Below are 19,500 nucleotides of genomic sequence, written 5' to 3' on the forward strand. Positions count from 1 at the left end.
GGAGTGGTGGAATCCGTGGTCTCCTCCGGCCACACGCCAGGAGCGGCTAGCCGGCACACGTCAGCTCCTGTGGCTGCGGGTCGAGACTGCAGGAGAGGGCCGTAAATGAATCATTAGGTGGACAAGAGTAATGAAACAGCTTTACTTGCACTGAGTCTTCAGCTCTGGAGGGCTCCCAGGGGAAACTCTCCACATGAATATGTTAGATACACAGTAGATCCCGTTTTCCTGTCTTTCCAAACAAAGGGAGGAATGAAAGACCTATCCAGGGATTTCCTAGTTAAAATTCTGACAGAAGAACTCCAGTATTTGAAAGTGTCACTATTTATTAATTTATTTGCATGGAAAAATAGTTGACAGGAAGAAAACCAAGGTGGTAGATTCCTCTTCCCCAGCACGGATGCAGTGATTCTTATACTCACCAGTCACAACCAGAAGAGAGACTGATCAAATCAAAGGAAGGACACTGATGATGTGACCTTGTGACAGTGTGAACAAGTCCTTAGTGGCTGTGTGTGAAGGGGAGGAGGGTGAAGAATGGCAGAATATTGTTTTATCTTCCGCATGTGTGTGGAAGGGCTGAAGGAAAGGATTGGGGTACGAGCACAGAGCAGCGAAGAACAAGTTGAATTTATTTTTTGTAGCCACTCGACTCCAGATTGGTGAAGGGCACACAGGTCTTTTGGGGTACATCCATTTGCTGTTCAGGCCAGATCTAGTCCTCTGGACATTCCCAGTGGAGTTGGACTTTTTTATATTTGAGATGGATTTGGCTTGGCAGTGGCAGTGCATCATGTCACTAATTCCAATCCTCTCCTTCAACACCAGTGTTTCACAAAATACCACCACTCTGTAGTACCAGTTTTAATCAGCTGAGCAGGATTCAATCAATAATTACCACTTTGTAGTTTAATTAGGATCTTCAAAGTACTATCACATCAGAACTTTAACAGTATTTAACAGTCTGCAGATGAATATAAGTGTCAAATTCTAGTTGTAGTTGATTTAGGAGCAGAAAAAAGAAGCCAGTTAGTGATATCTTAAAATCAATGGAGCTATGCAGCTTTGCACTATCCAATGAATTGATTTTATACATTTTATATTAATTCTTATACAATTAGGTAGTGGAGGTGGTTGCTTATGGTGTTGCTAAACTCTTTATGTTTGACAAGAAGCAAAATTTAAAAATAAAAGTATTAAAAATAATAACAAATTGGAGAAAACAGTTATGAAAATGGAACATCAATCTATTCTTTCTAGTTCAATTATGGCATCTACAAGGAGCAATACCAAGTATCTTCATGCATTAAAATCCTCTATTGGTATGAGAGCAACCAAAAGGAAATGAGCATTCCAGAAAGTGGGACATGGTGACTCTTACTGCACTGGTTTCTTATTAGGATGAAAGTGCTAATAATGCCTTCTTTAGCTTCAGGACAGTGAAGACACCTGTTCAGCCAGACAACCTAATGTCCAATTTCCTTGCTGCTTATACTGATAAGAAGTTAAACCATCAGGACCACCCCAGGCCTAGTAGGAGCTTCCTTAGCAGGATGGGTGGGATGCAGTGTACATCCTGCAGTCCCTGTGATTCCTGGCTGCTGCTGCTACCTGGACATTGATTTCCAGGCTGGAGGCACATGACCCTGCCTGACCTACAACAACAAGCTGAGATAGTTCTGTGGAAGCAAAGAAACCCTCTACAGCCTAAGAAATGAGGCAGGGAGTTGTAGCTGGCTGCTAGACCTTGGACACCAAGTTAAAGATGGAAGGGAAAAAGACCTTATCTTGCAAGTGTCCCAAAGCCTGCTATGCTTGTGACTACTTGGCTTAGCTTGGCGTCAGCTTAATTGTGCCTCCTCAGTTCCTTAATCCCTGAGTTTACATCATTCCTTTCTTCTCCCTCACCTGGGATATTTGAAGGCTAGACATGAGCCTCATACACACTCCCCAGATACATTTCCTTCCTGGAACCATGTCACAAGCAGCAGAGAATGCTCATGTTCATCAGGCTGCGCTCTCTGTCCTCTTTGATTTCCTTCAAGTCAGCTTTTCCCGCTTTCCCCTGACGTAGGTCTGATAGTAGAAGCGTAGGAAGAGAGCCAGGAGGCTGAGGATGTAGAGGAAGACTGCGGTGTTGAAGCCATCAGGGAATGGGCACTCTGTGAAGAGGTTGTAGGAAGAATGAGCAGCAATGGCCACAAACTGGCACTGGAAAAAAGAAGCAGCCAGATTAGGGAACCTACATGAGATACACCTCAGCTGGCCATTGAGACCATCACAGCTATCACAACATCCTAGCAGTGTCCTCAACCCACAGGATCACCTGCTTGCCTCTCCTGACATCCCTGGGAACCTTCCTTTCAAGTTTAGCAGTGTTTTCCCACCAGGAAAGATGTCCACTGAACCTGAAGGTTTAACCAATCCTGTTGCTCCTGCCCTTGGCCCATTTCTCTGCCATAGTGCAGTAACTGAGATGCTGGAATATGAAAAGTGAAGGTGGTAGATTCCTCTTCCCCAGTGGTAATCAGGTTGTTATACCCATAATTACTTTAATTTGTATTTTAACTTGCAGAGAGGAAATGCAGATACTACCTTTATTCATTTAAACATTCAACGTTAACATTTTTTTTGTATTTTACTAAGTTACCTGTCTCAATACCCTGAATCAATGAGTTCTACCTACCAAAGAGTTATTAAATATTTTTTTCCTTTGCCATAATATGCATTAGAAATACCTTTTTATTTCATGCAATGCTTTCTTGTTCTGTTTTGCCATGCAGGCTAAGTAAGAATTCTGGAGCAGTCTTCACTGCACCAGTGTTTTACACATATCCTCTTCCTCTTCCCTTGTAACTGCATACTTATGGTTTGCAAAGCCTCTCTTTGAGTGGAAAAATCTCTCCTACAACCATTGTCCTTGTTTGGACCATTGCATTTATGCTGTATCTTTAAAAAACACAGGGTTTTCCAGATTTGTAACTTCATCAGAGATGAGGGAAAGAAAATCCAAAGGAATTTTCTAGAGAAAGAGTAAAATTCACATATTTCTCTTTAACTTGCCTGTTTGCCTGTAGCTAGAGACCCCCTTCCTTTCTGAAGGAACTGAATCAAGGCTCCCCAGTCAGCTGCCTTATTGAGAATCCAGTTTCCCATAATCACTGTCCCTACCTCTCCACATCAAGCTCTGTTTTCACTGCTCCATATACAACATAAAAAGGAGAAATCCAATTGTTAATTTTTCTCTTCCCTTCCCATTACAAAGCTGTGGATACTTAGTTTGAGATGGTCACTGAAAGCCTCTGATAGTCTTGTGAAAGCATTTGAAGCAGGTCACCCATGGCTTCACCTCTCAGAGTGGCACATGAGGGCACCTGGGGATGTGCTGCCCTCCATGGACAGCAAGCAAATGGAGCCAGTGAGTAGACAGACAGCAGAGGCCATCACACCTGAGCCATGGGAGGGCAGGGGTGAACACCTGGAGCTAATTACCAGCTGCAGGATGGTCAGGTAACGCTTCCACCACAGGTGCTGGCGCATCTGCGGTCCCAGGCTGGCCAGGGCATAGTAGCCGTACATGAAGATGTGGACGAAGGAGTTCAGCATCCCAACAAAGAAGGCTGAGGAGTGAGAAAGTGAGGGTGAACAAGGCACACAACCCATTCCAGGATAACCCTGTGAAGGCCTCACAGCCATTCTGATGATGCTTCCAAAACACACCACACCCACCTCTGTGCATGAACATTCCACCTGGGATCTCATACCTCCCATGCAAAACCAGGACACTGTGGAAGCACATCAGCTTTTCCCTTCCTTCAGCATCCAGAGTCATTGCATGGGTTGGGTCAGAAGGGACCTTAAAGGCCATCAGCTCCAACCCCCAGGGCACATCTCCCACTAGAGTTGCCCCAAAGCCCCATCTCATCTGGCCTTAAACACTGCCAAGGTTGGGGTATCCATGATATACCCATCCCATATCAAGTATTCAGAGACAGAGAAGGGCTTCAAAGGCAGAGGAGAGACTTTGATTGTCTGACCTAAGCATTTCACACCATTTTGGTGTCAAGGCTGTGTAGCCAAAATGACTTCCCAAAAAAATGCCCCAGCATCTTGTATAAGGCCTACCTGGAGTACCCAGATGCTTCTCTTCCAGTTGAGCAGAAAGGGGCAGTGTTCTGGATACAGCCCAGAAATGGGCACGGCCACAGCGGGAAACAGACCCAGAACCTGGCCTGCTGCCCCAGGGCCTCTGAGTGGAGAGAGAGGGAGCACTGCTCTGGGAGGAGATATACAGTGACCTTTTGTGGGTTGTTATTTTTTTCTGTTTGGACCTGCTCTGATGGCACACTCTTATTCTGGTTGAGGCAGTGAACAGGGCAACCTAAACAGCCCCAAAAGCTGAGCAGATGGGATCATCTAGAATGCACATGTTTTTCTCACCTTTGGAAGTAGATGAGCTTCCTACCTGCCAGTCAGCCCATCTGCACTGTAAATGCTACCTCCATTGCCCAAAAAAGCTGTGAGAAACACAAGGTTTTCTTGCAGCAGCATTTCTTACAAGCATACCTTGTCCTCCAGGCACGTATTTGACCCCTGACCACCAGTTGAAGAGCATAGAGCCATGATGGTACACATGCAGAAAAGTCACCTGCTCTTGTTTCTTGCGCAGAATTAAGAAAACCTGAAAGAAGCCAGGCAAAGGAAAACCTTGAGTTGATGTGTCTTGACAAAAATTTCACAGTAAAAAGTTATAAAAATAGCTAATTACGAGTCTGAATCTCCCAAACCCATTTCCTCTGCTGTTGACAAAAACTGGTGAAACACAATAGAACTTGTAGGGGGAGTTAGAAGACAGAATTTCTTCCACAAAGCCCCAGATATTTTTATGTCTGGATTCAGGGCCCAAAGTCCAAAGAGGATACATCTAAGACTCTGACTGAGCTTCCATACAATTCACAGCTGCTTGGATCTGCTCCTTTTCAGGGCATAGCTTGTATATTTACTGCTACCAGACAATAACCCATAGAAAATCCACTGTGTTGAATGGCCAAACCTTCCTGGAATTTGCATTAGTAAACAGAAGGGTTTTGCCAGATGAATACATGTCAGCTCACTGCATTTCTGCATGCACATTCATACACACACAACAAAAAGTGAATCTGCTTTTCAGGCACTCAGGACTGGCAAAAAGCTGCTTTTGTTGCTGAAACAAACAGAAGGGATCGGCCAAAACCCTGGCAATAGGCCTAGGAAGGATCCACATGTTTATTCACATTTCAGTAGGTTGTCAGCTTACACCCCAGAGAGCTGAGAAATTTCAGGCTAGGACACAGCTGTCTTCTGCTGGCTAAGCAGAGGCCTTGTCCAGTCACTTAGTTCATTTACAGTGCAGAAGGACACCTGACAACAAGCTGTAAAGAGGTGGACTTTAAATTCCCCCAGGACACAAACCTTTAGTGCAGAGCCCTGGGAAAATCCATGGCAGCAGAGATGCCAGGACTTGTCCAGCTCCTTTTCATCTCCACTGTTAATCAGCCAGACAGGCAATAGCAGAACCTGTGTGGCACCAGCAGCTAAAATTTTGGGGAGCCACCTGGCAGCAGCCAGGGGTAAAGCCTCTCCCCTAGCACTGTGTCCAGCCTCAGGAAGGGTGCTGGGGAGGGAATGTGTGCAGCCAAGGGACGGAGACAGGCAGCGAATCAATATGTGATCAACCCAGGACATCAGTTCTGGCATGCTGCCCCTTTCTGCCAAAGAAGTATCTGTGTCCAGCCCCGGTCCCGCTGAGGAGCTGAGCCCTCCTTACCGTATCTAGCAGCTCGATGACTTTGGAGAAGAAGAACCACCAACACACTCTTGCCATCTGCTGGGCAGCACAAGGCACGGCGGTTAAAGCTTTACCCCAAATCAACACATTTTCAACCACGCTGTATCCCTGCCCACCCGGGGTCTGCAGGAAGGGGGGAAAATTAAGGGGTCTTTTTTTTTTTTTTGTCCAGAGGGCAAGACTCTGAAAAACTGAGAAAAAACTCATGCAGCATTTTTGGAAAGCTGATGTGGTGAGACCCAAACCCCTGTGATGACCAAGAAATAGTTTTAGCTAAACCCCCCTGCTAAAAGAAGGGTTAAGTGAGATTTCTGTCATACAAGGCAGAGGATATAAAAATCAGTTTTCTTGTTGGAAAGAGATCACCCAGAATCCTTATAATCCATGCAAAGAATCACGTCTATTTCAAAAATTGATTTGCAATATTGATACTTCAGCTGGTAAGATCACCCTCTCTGCAGTGGTCAAAGAGCAAACTTGGATGGCTGGGCTGACTGAGATGATTAATTTTAGAGAACTAAAGCAAAGCACAACAACTGTTGAAGGAGACAATTTAGTGGAATAGATTTACAGGCAACAACAAACTGGAGTCAAAGCCTTCTTAGCCATGCAAATTACTATTTATGAGCAAAAGAATCTGCCTAGAAATGGGAGGGCAGGGCCTAAGGCAAGCTTTCTCCAGAACTGTACCCTCATTCCCAGCTCACTCCGGCTGTAATCCACTGGCTGACACAGGTAGCTGTAGTTGGCCAAGACTGAAGTGACCAGAAACTGAAACAAACAAAAAGCAAATAGAAATCAGTTTTCTGTTCAATGCCATCTGTTCCAAAAAAGATGGACATATTAATGCTATGGTAGTGAGGTTTCAGTCTTATAGTACTGACAGAAAATCCATGGACAAATAGTAAAAACCTAAAACAAAGTACTTCACATCCTGGTTGAAATCTCAAAAAATGCAAATTGGGCCTGGGAAGATTTGTAACTCTTTGTGTAATCACTGGAGGGCTCAAAACTACTTCAGCGGGAATACTGAATTCTAGGCTTCTAAGTCTCTCTGAGAGACTCTGCTCTCTTTTGCAAAGATCTTTCTGTTCTGTTCTGGTAGGTTGCATTTGCTTGTTCATTGGAAAGCCAAAAACTGGACCAAATAACCAGTAGAACTGAACAATCAAGTGCAGAAAAGCAATTTGCACACCTGTCCTAAGATGGAGCAGCATTTGTTTAAAAAAAACCAAAAGTGATTGTGTTTTTATAGTGTTTATGTATTATAGTGTTAAATGTAACACATTATAGTGTTGATGTAACACTTGTAATACAAATTAAAAGGGCATATTTGTTGTCAACAGAATGTTTTTGAAACCTATTTGGCCATGTTCCCTCAAAGAGTTTTCAGTGGCCTACATAAACTTGGGAGGAAAGACTTGTAGAAAGGCTTATGCATTAAGAACAAGCAGAAAAATAAGTTCTTAACATTCTCAGCAGCAGGAAAACAGAGAGTGCTTGGCACTCCTGGAGAGAACTGCCAACTTTGGAAAATCAGATTGTTCAAAGGGACCTTAAAGATCACCTAGTCCCAAACCCCTGCCTTTGGCAGGGACACCTTCCACTAGTCCAGTAGTTCTCATCCTCAGAAATGGATCCATCACCAGCCAGACTCGAGACAAAATGAGACCATTCCACTTTCTCCACACAATCTGTGCCTAATGAGGAATTCTCAACCTGCAACTCATTCATTCAGGATGAATGAAATTCCATGTTAATTTCATGAATGGCAGGGATATTGAGAACTGGGAGGAAATCAAGCACAGCAGGACAATACAGCCCCTCTTGTGGCAAAACATGGGACATGTCCAAGACAGCTCCCACTCCCTTCAGCAGAGTCCATCAGCAAAAGCTGTTCAAACCCTGGAATCTGGAGGCTCTGGAATTCAAGCCCTTCTCAGGTGCTTACCTAGGAGCCAATCCTGCCTCCTCACCTCATAAAACATGTAGCTGGATAATGCCACCATGGCCAGGTTGTAGGTGAGTAGCAGAGCCCTCAGCTCCAGCCGCTGCCGCTGCCGCATGCAGTACGGTCCCAGTGCCACTATGAAGAGGTAGGAGGTGAAGACCAGGATGACTGGAAGTGGGGAGTAAACCAGTGGCCACGGGTCTGTCCTCAGATCTGAGAAGAAAGACACACAGCCACAGCTGGCACCTCCACACAGCATGGGGCGGATGTATTTAATTGTATTTCAATACTTCCCTTTGGTGCACTCGCTGCAGAAAGAAAATTGGTGTCTTTGTGTCTTTGCAAAGCTGCACCTCAGTCCTGCTCTGACTCTGCCAAAAGGATTTAGCACAAAGGTTTTAGCCCCGTTTTTGGGTATGGACTGCTGTCCTGGAAGGCAGATCTTTACTGGGATGAGTTGGAGCCCTCCCTGGGTGAAAGAAGTGATCCCAGACACTGTGCAGGGAAGCACAGGAGCAGCCAAAGCAACAGTGGCTCCTCAGGGAGTGTAAATTTACAATTTTATAATAAATGTGTTTCAATCCTTGGTGTTACTTCCTTACAATCCTCAGGATATCTAAAATTCTCCACTCCTTCGTTTTTATATCTGCTCTTACAGTGGGCTCTCTTAAGAAGCATGAATTCACTCAGAAATACCAAAACACTTATTCCTGCTGAAACAGCTCTTCGGTCCTACAGCAAAGGGAAACTGAAGAGATTTTCTGTCATGCCACCTCCTCCTAATCCTGCTGTCACCCAGGATATATTACATCAGCAAAAACATCCCAGGTACCATTCATGCTTTCCTTTGCTGTGTTATCACTGCTCTGTCAACCCCTTTCATTTTTTTATAAATGCCATACCAGTCTGGACAACTCTGTTAATCCCTCTCCCTTCTAAACCTTCCAGTTCTTTATGATGGCTGTTATGGGCTGTGTTAGGAGCTCTTTGACATTCCATTTCTAGATTTAGCAGTTCATCAGAAGTCCTGAATCACAATTTACACTTTCTTGTGAAATTTAAGTCCTGAAACATTTACTGAGCATTATGTAAAGTCTAAGCATTATGCCTCATGTCTTCCTCCTGCAAGCCTGCTGTTCTACCTTCATGGCATTTTGTGGCTTTTCTTTACATCCAGAGATACATCACAGCCCTTTGGGACCAAATTGAGCCTTTAACTAATGAAAATCTGATGTCTCCTCACTGCAAGCTGTCAAATCTCAGGCATTGAAGAGTGGTTACTGCCAATATTTCATTTGATAACAGGTCTTCCTGGCATCACAAAGATGCCAAAGGTATTAACTCTTTGGTCAACTAAGCTTTCCCATGACACATGAATATGCATTTAAAAAAATCACTTCCTTTAGTACTCCAGACTCAACAATCTCAGGCATTTATTGCTCCTTGCCCACTGGGAAATTCCTAGTCACTTCATTCCTTACTGTGATCCAACTGGAGGGTCAATGAGATATATTTCAAGACTTAAGGGAAGTTTGTGATCATGGAGAAGGAAAAGTGGAAATCTTCTTAGTTAGGAAAATGTGGGCTAGTGTAAGGATTAAATTCCTTCTAGGTTTGGTTTTCATGATCATGCTGTTGATGCAGAAACTCCCATTTTAGACAGCATCTCTACCTACCTCCACTTTCAAGAATCCAGTTGTAGAATTCCTGAGTTTTCTGCCAAGTTGAAGCCATCTCAAGTTCTGGAAAGAAATTAACTTGACTGAGTCAGGAATGAGGAGGCTCTTTAGACAAAGAACTACAGCTAATGAAAGGATAATAGTTTGCTTTCTAAAAAATTAACTTTTAGACCAGGATTAAAGTCCCCTTTAAAAAGGGAAGAAAGAGAAGCCCCCCCCCCCCCCCCCCGCAATGATTAGCTACTTCCAGATTTTATTTATTTATAAATTTTAATAATTTATTATTTAATTTCCGGATTTTGATATTGCATGGAGTTTTCACCTCTAAAAAATGCTCTGAGCAGTTGCATGTGATCTGCCAGATCCAGGAGGGAACTGCCAGTACCACTGGGAAATCAGTCACATGGCATTTTTCATGGCATTTTTTCCTAAAGCAGTGTGGGCACAACATTCACATGAGGACAAACACCAAGTGTCATAACTGCATCTTTCCACAGGTAGTATTAGATATTCCCAGTGCTGGAAGGCAGCTGGGGATTCATTCAGCACTGCTGCAGCTCCAGAGGTATTAACAGAGCTGGTTATTTGGTTTTTCTGAGCCCCAGTTTATACATTAATTTTGTTTTATCTGGTATAGATTCTGTTATATAGTGTATAAAGTAGAATACATATTATGATGATCCTTCTCTTCCCTTCTTTCCTTTAGTAGGGAGATGTTTTCAAAGGAACTTGGAAGTTCTCCTAGAAAACACTTCTGCAGTTAGTTTCAACAGCTTGAGCTACCTGATCCAGTTCTCTCCATTAACAAATACACAGGGGCAGCTTCCTCCAGGCTCATCTCCTGCTGGCATTGAGAAAAGTACATTTTCTCCTTTGACCCCTCCTGACAGACTGTGACACCCATGCCCAACATTGTGTCAGTGACAGACACCCCCAAATTTCTCTCCTGGAGTTAATCCTTACAGTCAACCTCCTTCTTGGGGTGTTCCTCTGACACAAAGCCAGAGACCCCTGGGAGATGTCACACCTATCCTGACCCAGAGCCACATGCCCTTGTTATCCGGGTGGACTCTGCCAGCACCCAGCTTAGTCGGCGATTATCAGCCAGCTCAGAGTCAATCCCTCAGGGATTCCACACGGTTACAAGTCCCCAAAAAACCCACATGCACTCCAGCTCACTCCCCTTCCTTCCCCCCAAATCCGTCGGGAAAAGGCAGGAAGGAGGAGCAGACTCACCACAGCAGTGCAAGTGGCTCCAAACGTCCCTTTCTCCAGGGCTGTCCCCAGCTGCTCATGGCGCAGGTGGGGCCAGCAAGACAAGGAGCTGCAGCCTTCCTCTCCACAAAGGAGGTGAGTACATCCCCTGCGAGGTCTCCCACAGCCGTGGTGAATCTTCAGGCCATCTTCTTCAGTCTCCTAGCGGTGGCCACCAAAACCCCACTGCCAGCCGCAGGCACCGTGGTGTTATTGCACAACTTAGCCAGAATAAGAGGTTACATCACATACTCCTCCCCCCCCTCTTGCCTCTCCCCACACAGTTTATCTGATTAGGGGACTGGAAAGAAGAGAAAAACAAATGAAGATTCCTGGGATTCCACAGGAGTGAACCACTGACCTTTAGTGCCGTGCTCAGGAGCCCAGCCTGGCCAGGTGGGACCCAGGCCAGCATTTCTTCTGCAGGTTTCTTCAGGACATGCCACGACAGCTTTGCAGACAGTAAAAGATGAGGGATCACAGCTGGAAAGCAGTCTGTTTGGAGCACTTCTTTCGACCAGCACAAGGGGCTGGCAGCAAGCCTTTTGAGTGCTCAAAATAAGTCCAGACCACCAAATGAGGGATAGAGAACAATGAGAACACTTTCACTCACTCACTCACTCACTCACTCACTCACTCACTCACTCACTCACTCACTCACTCACACTCACTCTTGCTCTCACTCAGTCTCAGTCACTCAAGGCAGGGAAAACTCAGCTGGAGTCATCCCCTCATATCCAGCCTGTGTCCCTGGGGGAGTCACTGTTTTTAATGACAGGAGAATATTTGGAGGGGTGTGACAGAGACACCAAGTGATCTCCAGCAACTGCATCAAGGGAAAATGCAGAGAGCTGCAGTGATTCAATCCCATGTGGGGGGACCAATGCAGAACTAGGACCCTGGACCCCCACCCTCCAAGAAACAGCCCAAAGCCAAGTGATGGGGTTCGGCTTGGTCACCTGGGGCCACCTGGGGTGTGGATGCATCCTCTTCTTTTTCCAGTGGGCACAGATCATTAGCAAACTCCAAATAAACTAGAGGGTAGTACCATTTCTCATACCACTGCGTTGTGTCTGTCACCAGATCCATAACAAACCTTTTTGAAGGGCAAAACACCAAAGATTAGCTTTTCAAAGCAGCTTTAGGAATTAGGCAGATCATGTGTTGGGAGTTTTTCATTGAAAGATATCACGTGCTGATGCTGTTGGACAGCTACTGCATTTCTGTGATTTATGGAAACCATGTAAGTATTTAAACAAATATTTTTGGGAGAGGTGATTTAGGATGAAGATTTTGAATTTGGGGGGTCAGGGTGTTAGAAGGGCAATCCAGTCTAGAAGAGAGTTTGACTGACCTTTGGTAGCATACTGGGTTTTTGTTGACCCAGGGTCAGGGAGACAATTATTGTGGACTTTACAATTATAGTGAACTTTACAATCATAGTGAACTTTATACACTTTTTTTTTGGTGGTTTTTTTTTTTTTTTTCTTTCTTGAAGAGCTTTCTATTAAGACCTTTCCTTGAAGTTTTCTAATTGCTCATGAACCAGCAGGTTTCATTTCTATATTTTTGGTGCCCCAGTCCTAAAAAGGGTTCAATGATTTATCTGTGTGAATCAATGGAAGTGATAAATCAGATCAGTCCTTTCTGTCTGTCACATGTAGATGGGACTATGTTTTATTATATCCATCAGTTAGTTTAAGTAATGTTTGTTGAGTTATTTATACTGATGTATAAGACTCAGAATTACAGACACAAAACTTTTCTATCAAATATTTTTTACTCTGGTGAAAAAATAATTACCTGCAGTGAATTTTCACAAATTTCATTTGGGGCAAACTATTTCATTGTTCACATAAACTGGATTTTTTATTTTTAATATCATGAAATATATTTTATTTTTTTAAAACCTTCCCTCCTCCTGAAGTATTCCCAGTGGTGCTGTTGCAGATGTTCACTAGCACGGCTGGCAGATGGAGAGATGTCCTCAACAATGTGGTACTTTTACACTCCGGCAATAGGTGTGCTATGATGAATTTTAGCACAACTGTGAGGGCAGCTCTGCAGGGACTGCACACAAAGCCTCAGAACTTTTACTTTCAGCAAGAACTCAGTAGAAAAATGACCCCCAACATTGCTCCTTCACTGAAATAGTATTAGGGGAGCTCTTAGTGCCAAAGTGAATTGGGTTTTTCATTCAGTGATTTGGCAAGAAAAAAGGGGATTGCAGGGACATGAATGACAGGCACAGTAATAAGGAACTCAGTTATGTAGAATGTGTGACAGCTCAGACAACTCCATCCAGATGAAAAAATATATTAACCAGTGAAAAACCTGACTATCTCCAGCATAGTTTAGAGGTGATTGCCACAAAATCATTATCAATAGCAAGTATCAGCAGGAAAACAATCCTGAGGGCTTCTAGACTGTGCAGCTTTTGCTCTTTGGTCCTGTGATTGCTGTTGCTTCCAACCAGAACTGTACTAAAAGGACAAATTACCAAAGAAGACCTGTTCTAATGCTTGAGAAAGGCAAGGAGCAGGGGGCCACTCTCATCTGGATACACAGACTATGTCATGGTGCTGCTCTGAACCCCACAGCAGAGACTTGGCAGATAACAAAACCACAAAATGGTTTGGGTTGGAAAAGACCTTAAAGATCATCCAGTTCCACCCCCTACCATGGGAAGGGACACCTTCCACTGGCCCAGCTTCCTCAGAGCCTCATCCAGCCTAGTCTTGGACACTTCCAGGGATGGGGCAAAAAACTTGCACATACCTGGCCCTTGGAACTCCTGAATGGCATCAAATTCGCTTCCTATGCAATTCAAGTGGATCAAGCTGCTCAAGTGTTTGATGCATACAGATATTCAGATGTAGTGTATTTTATGCAGATAATAAAAATACTGGTAACTTATGTATGGAACTGGCTTCAATGAGAGGTAAATATCAGAGCTGAGGATGCCACAGAACAGGAAGGAAGGTGACAAACCCACAGATCTCTTCCTCAGCTCATATCTAGATCTGGACTCTTGCTAAACAAACTGCTTATGGGATAACACATTTACGAGTCAGGAGAAGTTCAAGGATCGTATTGTCAACACTTCCAGCAGATGAAGCTCTACCTTGCTCCTTGGCAAATGTCCTCCAGAACAAGCTCTGAACTCCTGAAATGATATCTTTGTGAATATATTGCCAAGGGAGGTTCATGTCATCTCCTCTAATTCGTGCTTTTAAACAACCATCTCATCTCTCAATTGCTTGCAACAGAAATAAATGACAGTTGACTTTATGAGTACTCTCAACAATGGGGAAAACAATAATAGATGTTTTCAAAGCTATAGAATTTCCCACAGAATAATAATTGAATGGCTGAGTTAGTTTTACTAATATGCAATTACCAGTTTATATATGCTTCTGGGGAAATACAGTGGTTTCAGGTGACAATCAGCCAACACAAAAACACTCTGAAGACCTCACCAAACTTTCCAGTACATCTGGGTCTAATCCACAAAGCTCTTGTGCATGAAAAAATCCAAACTCACAGCAAAAAAGAAGCCTTTAAGAGGCCCAGTGAAGCAGCTGAAGATGCTTCTGGCACAGGGATTCTGTTTCTTGATTGCCTTGCTTATGCTCCATGCAACCAACTGCACAGACCTGGAAAGGTTTAGAAAAGATTACAGGAAGGGATTTTTGGCAGAGCTACTGAGCAGACTGTCTCTGTGCATAGGACTGGGAGACTGCATCAACTCTTGTGTAAATTATGGTCAGACTTATCTTAAGGCAGCATCTCCAGTGGCACTGGACACCTACCTATGTATAGGCATCTGAATTGAGTCCTCTTTGCTTCTAGACCCACCTTTTGACAGCCTTGCCTACTTACTTGATCATTTCTTTGAGATAAGAACGTTCTCTCGTGATGTGCTTTTATGGCCAAGCATCAGTCTTGGTTGTGGGAGCCTGAAACAGCCCTGTCTCCAAAAATGCATTCTCAAGTAACTCCTAGGCCAAGAGAACTCAGAAACCTTTGGCTTTCATCTCAAAATCTGCTGTCTTTTCAGCATGTCTTGAATCAGCATTATTTCAAAATTGTACTGTGACTGGCAAGGAGAAGGGACTTAATGCTGATCCCAAAATTTAATGCATCATCCAAAAACCTCCCAGAAATGAGCTTAAGATTATGTATTGATCAATTGGCTAATAACAACTTCCAAAAATAAAAACAAAAAACCAAACAAACCAAAAACCAAACCTTGGGCATCATGGTAGCAACAAAGTTTTTATGCCAAGATGTTGGCATAAAAGGAGTGAGAAGCCAAAAGAAAGAGAAGGTAATGAGCCTTCATTTAGACATCCAAGGGATGCCAGGAATATTGTTCTAGTCCTAGAGCTCTACAAAGAACACTGAACAAACTTGATTGTCCAATAGATGCAGCCTGTGGATCTCCAAACCCAGACCTCATGGCATCTCCAATATGCTGGAGCCATGGGTAGAGCACAGATTGAATTCCTGCTATAGTTAGTGCAGTACCCACGTAATGAGAGCACAGTGCTGATGACTGCTGTCTCTTTTTTTCCCATTTAATCAAGGGAATACAGAATCTCCATGTACCTGTCTCTTGGTGATACTTGAATGTTTCAGTGCTTCTGAGAACTTTCCTCTTCAATTTCACTCCCACACAAACCCACCAACAGCACCGAGCTGAGAAATTAATTCTGACCAGCTGTTCCTATTGAAGGGAGAGCACTTAACAGAACTTGCCACTGAAGATCCACTGCCATTGGAGAAAGGATTATAAGGATTATTTTTCCTATTTTTTTTCCCCCTCTAGTTTCTGATATTCCTCCACTATGTGCACTCAGCTGATCAAATAAGTCATAACAGATGCTGCTTCAGAAGCTGAAGAGAGACGTTAAATGGTGGGCAAATGTTGTCCAGGCCACCTGCAAATGTCTGGGGTTCACACTGTAGGAAAGAGGATGTTCTTGTAATTGTAATGCTGCTGCTGAAAGAAAATAATGTATTCTCTTTTTAAATCAGACGCTCTGAATTACCACATCAATATCTGTTAGCCTCATGGGGATTCTGGAAGTCTAGGACAATTCTTCCTTTTTTTTTGTTTGCCTGGCAGATACCCATATCATCCTCCCTCTACAAAGATGTGTTCACCAAATTAAACTGATCTGGATCCCTCTGGGATGGTACTATGCTTTCATCCCCTTCTGTTCCTGCCCTACACCTGGAGAAACGCTCCCACAGAAATTAGTATGGCTCCTTTTTATCATCAAACCTTTCCTCCTAATTATGCCTACGAACTGCTGGTGGTCAACCAGGCTGTGATGTATCCTCAACTCTTTCCACTTCACCTTTTATTCCCATTTTGCCTGCTCCTCCCTTTCTCCTGCCCATGCCTGCAATGCACTGGATCGTGTCTAACATGCAGATTGCAGGTTCTGCAGAGTCTGATTCCCTGTGCAATGACTACCAAAGTATTTATGGCAGCAATAAAACTTGAGGATGTAAAATCCTCTTTCCTCCTCTAATGATCTGGTACAGATGCTCCCGGTGATCTGGAAGCCAAATAGAATAGATATTTATAGGAGCCAGAAAATGAGCAGTTCGACTTTCCAACTTCCAATGGTGGATTTTGGAGCCAATAGGCAGCACAGAGTGTTCTGATCTCTGTCCTCTAAAGCAGTTACTGTGTGGAGAACAGCAGACACCTTCCTGAAATTGCCTTATATTTACAATAGCAGAAAAAGATTCAGTTTTGTTATGATCCATCCTGAATCTCTATCTATGTGTAAAATAGAAAATTTCACCTTGAGTTAAAGTAACTCATGACAAAAGACAGTGACATAAAATGCTTACTGAGGCAACAAACTCCTCCACACAGGAAAAAATGGAAACATCTTTACTGGGCAGGACTTTGGCTGGATTTTATGTATTGCTCTCAAAGTCATGATCACTCTGTTCAAGGCCAGGTTGGATTGGGCTCTGAGCAACCTGAGCCTTGGGCAGGGAAGGTGTCCCTGCCCAAGGCAGGGGGTTGGAACTGATCTTTAAGGTTCCTTCCAACCCAAACCATTTTGGGATTCTCTGAAAACAGCGTGGGTGATTGACTGGAGAAAAAACTGCCAGTCTCCCTCAATTTATTGCAGAAAAGAATGTGGCTGGGACTCCTCCAGTTCAGATTCCTTGGGCCTGTGGTGAATCAGTCAACAATAGAAGGGCCATACACAGTCAAACAGCTGCAGAGCTGCATTATAAAAGTGACATGACTCCTTTGCAACTCCCCAAGGCATTATGAGGTTTAATTACTGTTTTATTCTTGGGAATCCTTACAGAAAGGCAATCTGTTAATGACAAGAACTGTAAATATCATCGCTGCTGCTGGCAAGTATAGTCCTGGTAAAGGTGGCAACAAATGAGCCAGAGTAGCACACAGGAATTTCCTTTCCTCCTGCTTTCTATTCCCCTGCAACTGCATGAAGTCCTAGGGAAAGTTAACCTGGCCTACAGGCACTGGTCTTGTCATAATTCCAGGCTACAGGCCAAATCCTGGGGGATGATGTGGGCTAGCTCAAGGTACTTCAACAGATTTCATCCTTCCTTTCTATCTTGACCACTGTGAGAAGTTTGGAACTGATCCATTTGGGATTGATTGTACATGCTGCTTTGGTTTGTGGGTTAGTCCTTCTTGCCGCACAGTGCTTTGAGACACAATCTTCTATACACCAGTGTGGGAAAAACACAATGGTAGAGGATTCTTCTAGCTTGAAGGCAACAAACCACCCCTCTGAGAGGAAAACACTGATCTCTGCCACAGGAGACACGATGGAGTACAGAGCAGGCACTTACCTTGGAAAGAAAGCCTGGTTCTGAGCATGCAGGTCACACACTCTGTTTGTTAAAAAAATGGAGAATGTACAATTTGTCTTCATCTGTCTTAAAGCAGATGAAGGAAGCCTTTTAATGACTTTCTGTCAGGGGGAGATTTAGACAATTAGAATATGATATAATGACTCTGTAGCTAGCAAGGCCCAAACTAATGATATAAAGAAAGCAGACAGAAGAAAAAGGGGCCTCCTTTTGCAAAAGAATGTCTACATGGCTCTTGGGTTTCCTTAAGACTACAGAGAGTGTGCACTGAAATTAGGATAATCTGCTGAGCTCTCCAGGATGATAGTTCCATCTCTGTGCTAAGTAGGTAAGAAAGATAGAGAGATTTGGATGTTTCCAGCTGCCCCTTGGAAAAGCATCTCCAAAGGCATGCATTTAGGAATCTGCTGAGTGCCAGCACAGGCAGTCACCATGGTGGTTTGTGCAGTGCCAGAATTGCCCTCCACACAAGTCACCAACAGATCCCTCCGATCTGCTTACAAAAGTATTCACTTCAGGATTTCATGGCCTCATCTTCCCAGCCCCTTCCCCAGGAGCAATGTCTTAGCCAAAAACCAGCTGCCAGCAGTAAGAGGTGATGAGAGAAGGGCCTCATGTCACATTTGAGAGCTCGTAGTGGTTTCCTGGGGAGCTGGTGACACTCCTTCAGCACTGTGGGAGGGGTGCAGCAAGGTTTCCACCCCATGAATGGCAGCATTTTCTCATAGAGAGGACAGACCAGCTGTGGCCCTAAATTAATAGAATAACCCACCTTTCAGCACTATGAGGAAATCACCTCTGTTGGGGCCCTTATATCTCAGTTAAATGGGTTATCAGAATATCGTGTAGATCCCAGGCAAGTATTCATTCTCTCTGAGCTACCTGGAAATCAGCCATAGATGCCAGGGCTCAGCTGTGGAGTAGGGACTTATGCCAGTTATTTTATTACCTGATTTTGGGGTTCTTTGCCATGTAGCCATGAGTCTTTAGCCATGTCTCAGGCCTCACAGTCTCTTCTTCTATACTTGAGAACATTTAATAGCTGCAAGAAATCTGTTCTAAAATTCAGCAATAGGATCATAGACTTCTCTTGATTCTAGGATCATTTGGTCCAGCTCTTGGCCCTGTACAAACACCCCAAGAATCCCACCCTGTGCCTGAGAGCACTGTCCAAATGCTCCTGGAGCTCTGGCTGCCTTGGGGCTGTGACCATTCCTGGGGAGCCTGTTCAGTGCCCCAGAACTCTCTGGGGGAAGAAAATTTCCCTGATACCCACCCTAACCCTTCCCTGACCCAGCTCCAGCCATTCCCTGTGTCCTGTCCCTGGTCACACAGAGCAGAGATCAGGGCCTGCCCCTCCTCTTCCTCTCCTGAGGAAGCTGCAGAACTACTGTGAGATGTAACCCAGGATGCCCTGCAACTGGACTTTGGTGCTAAATTAAAGATTTTTTCCTTGTGGGTCATGAGAGGGAATGTTTCAGAAATGTTGGCACTATTTGTACCAAAATGGTCCAACTCACATATCTCCTGGACAGGAATGGCAAGTGTAAATCATAGAATAGCCTGGGTTGGAAGGCAGCTTAAAGATCACCCAGTTCCAACACCCCTGCCATTTGCAGGGACACTTTCCAGTAGACCAAGTCCCTTCCATAGATCCAAGAGAAGGCCTAAAGATGCTTAAGCCCAAGATGATGCATCTTAAAGGAATGCATTCACTGCCAACTATGATGTTCTGATTTGAATGCCACCCTCAACAGAATTTCACCCTCTTCTACCATCATTTCTTCCATGGTCTTTGCTCATACAGAGATTCTTATGACCTTATCTTTTCCTCCACAGCTCTTTAGTCCCCGGGTATACAGCATTTCATTTGATCTCTTCTGAAGCCTTTCAAATTTGCCTACTCC

At 44.1% G+C, this 19,500-nt stretch overlaps 1 protein-coding gene across 3 annotated transcripts; it reads right to left on the reverse strand.

The window, feature by feature from the left end:
* Positions 1-306: 306 nt before the first annotated feature.
* LOC118700471 (elongation of very long chain fatty acids protein 4-like) lies at positions 307-16,799 on the reverse strand. Of its 3 annotated transcripts, XM_036404959.2 has the most exons (8): positions 10,694-16,799; positions 9,455-9,520; positions 7,804-7,991; positions 6,518-6,598; positions 5,807-5,950; positions 4,567-4,681; positions 3,493-3,620; positions 307-2,211 (listed from the first exon to the last, which is right to left on the reverse strand). In XM_036404959.2, the coding sequence occupies exons 2-8, from the start codon at positions 9,510-9,512 to the stop codon at positions 2,041-2,043; spliced, it is 885 nt and encodes a 294-aa protein (XP_036260852.1). In that variant the 5' UTR covers positions 9,513-9,520; positions 10,694-16,799; the 3' UTR covers positions 307-2,040. The 3 variants fall into 3 exon arrangements, with proteins under 3 accessions (XP_036260852.1, XP_036260854.1, XP_036260853.1); XM_036404961.1 differs by lacking the exon at positions 10,694-16,799 and having other exon boundaries at positions 5,807-5,863; positions 9,455-9,648; XM_036404960.1 differs by lacking the exon at positions 10,694-16,799 and having other exon boundaries at positions 307-2,162; positions 9,455-9,648.
* Positions 16,800-19,500: the final 2,701 nt, after the last annotated feature.

The sequence above is a fragment of the Molothrus ater genome, chromosome 5 (genome assembly GCF_012460135.2).
Source record: "Molothrus ater isolate BHLD 08-10-18 breed brown headed cowbird chromosome 5, BPBGC_Mater_1.1, whole genome shotgun sequence".
Taxonomy (NCBI): domain Eukaryota; kingdom Metazoa; phylum Chordata; class Aves; order Passeriformes; family Icteridae; genus Molothrus; species Molothrus ater.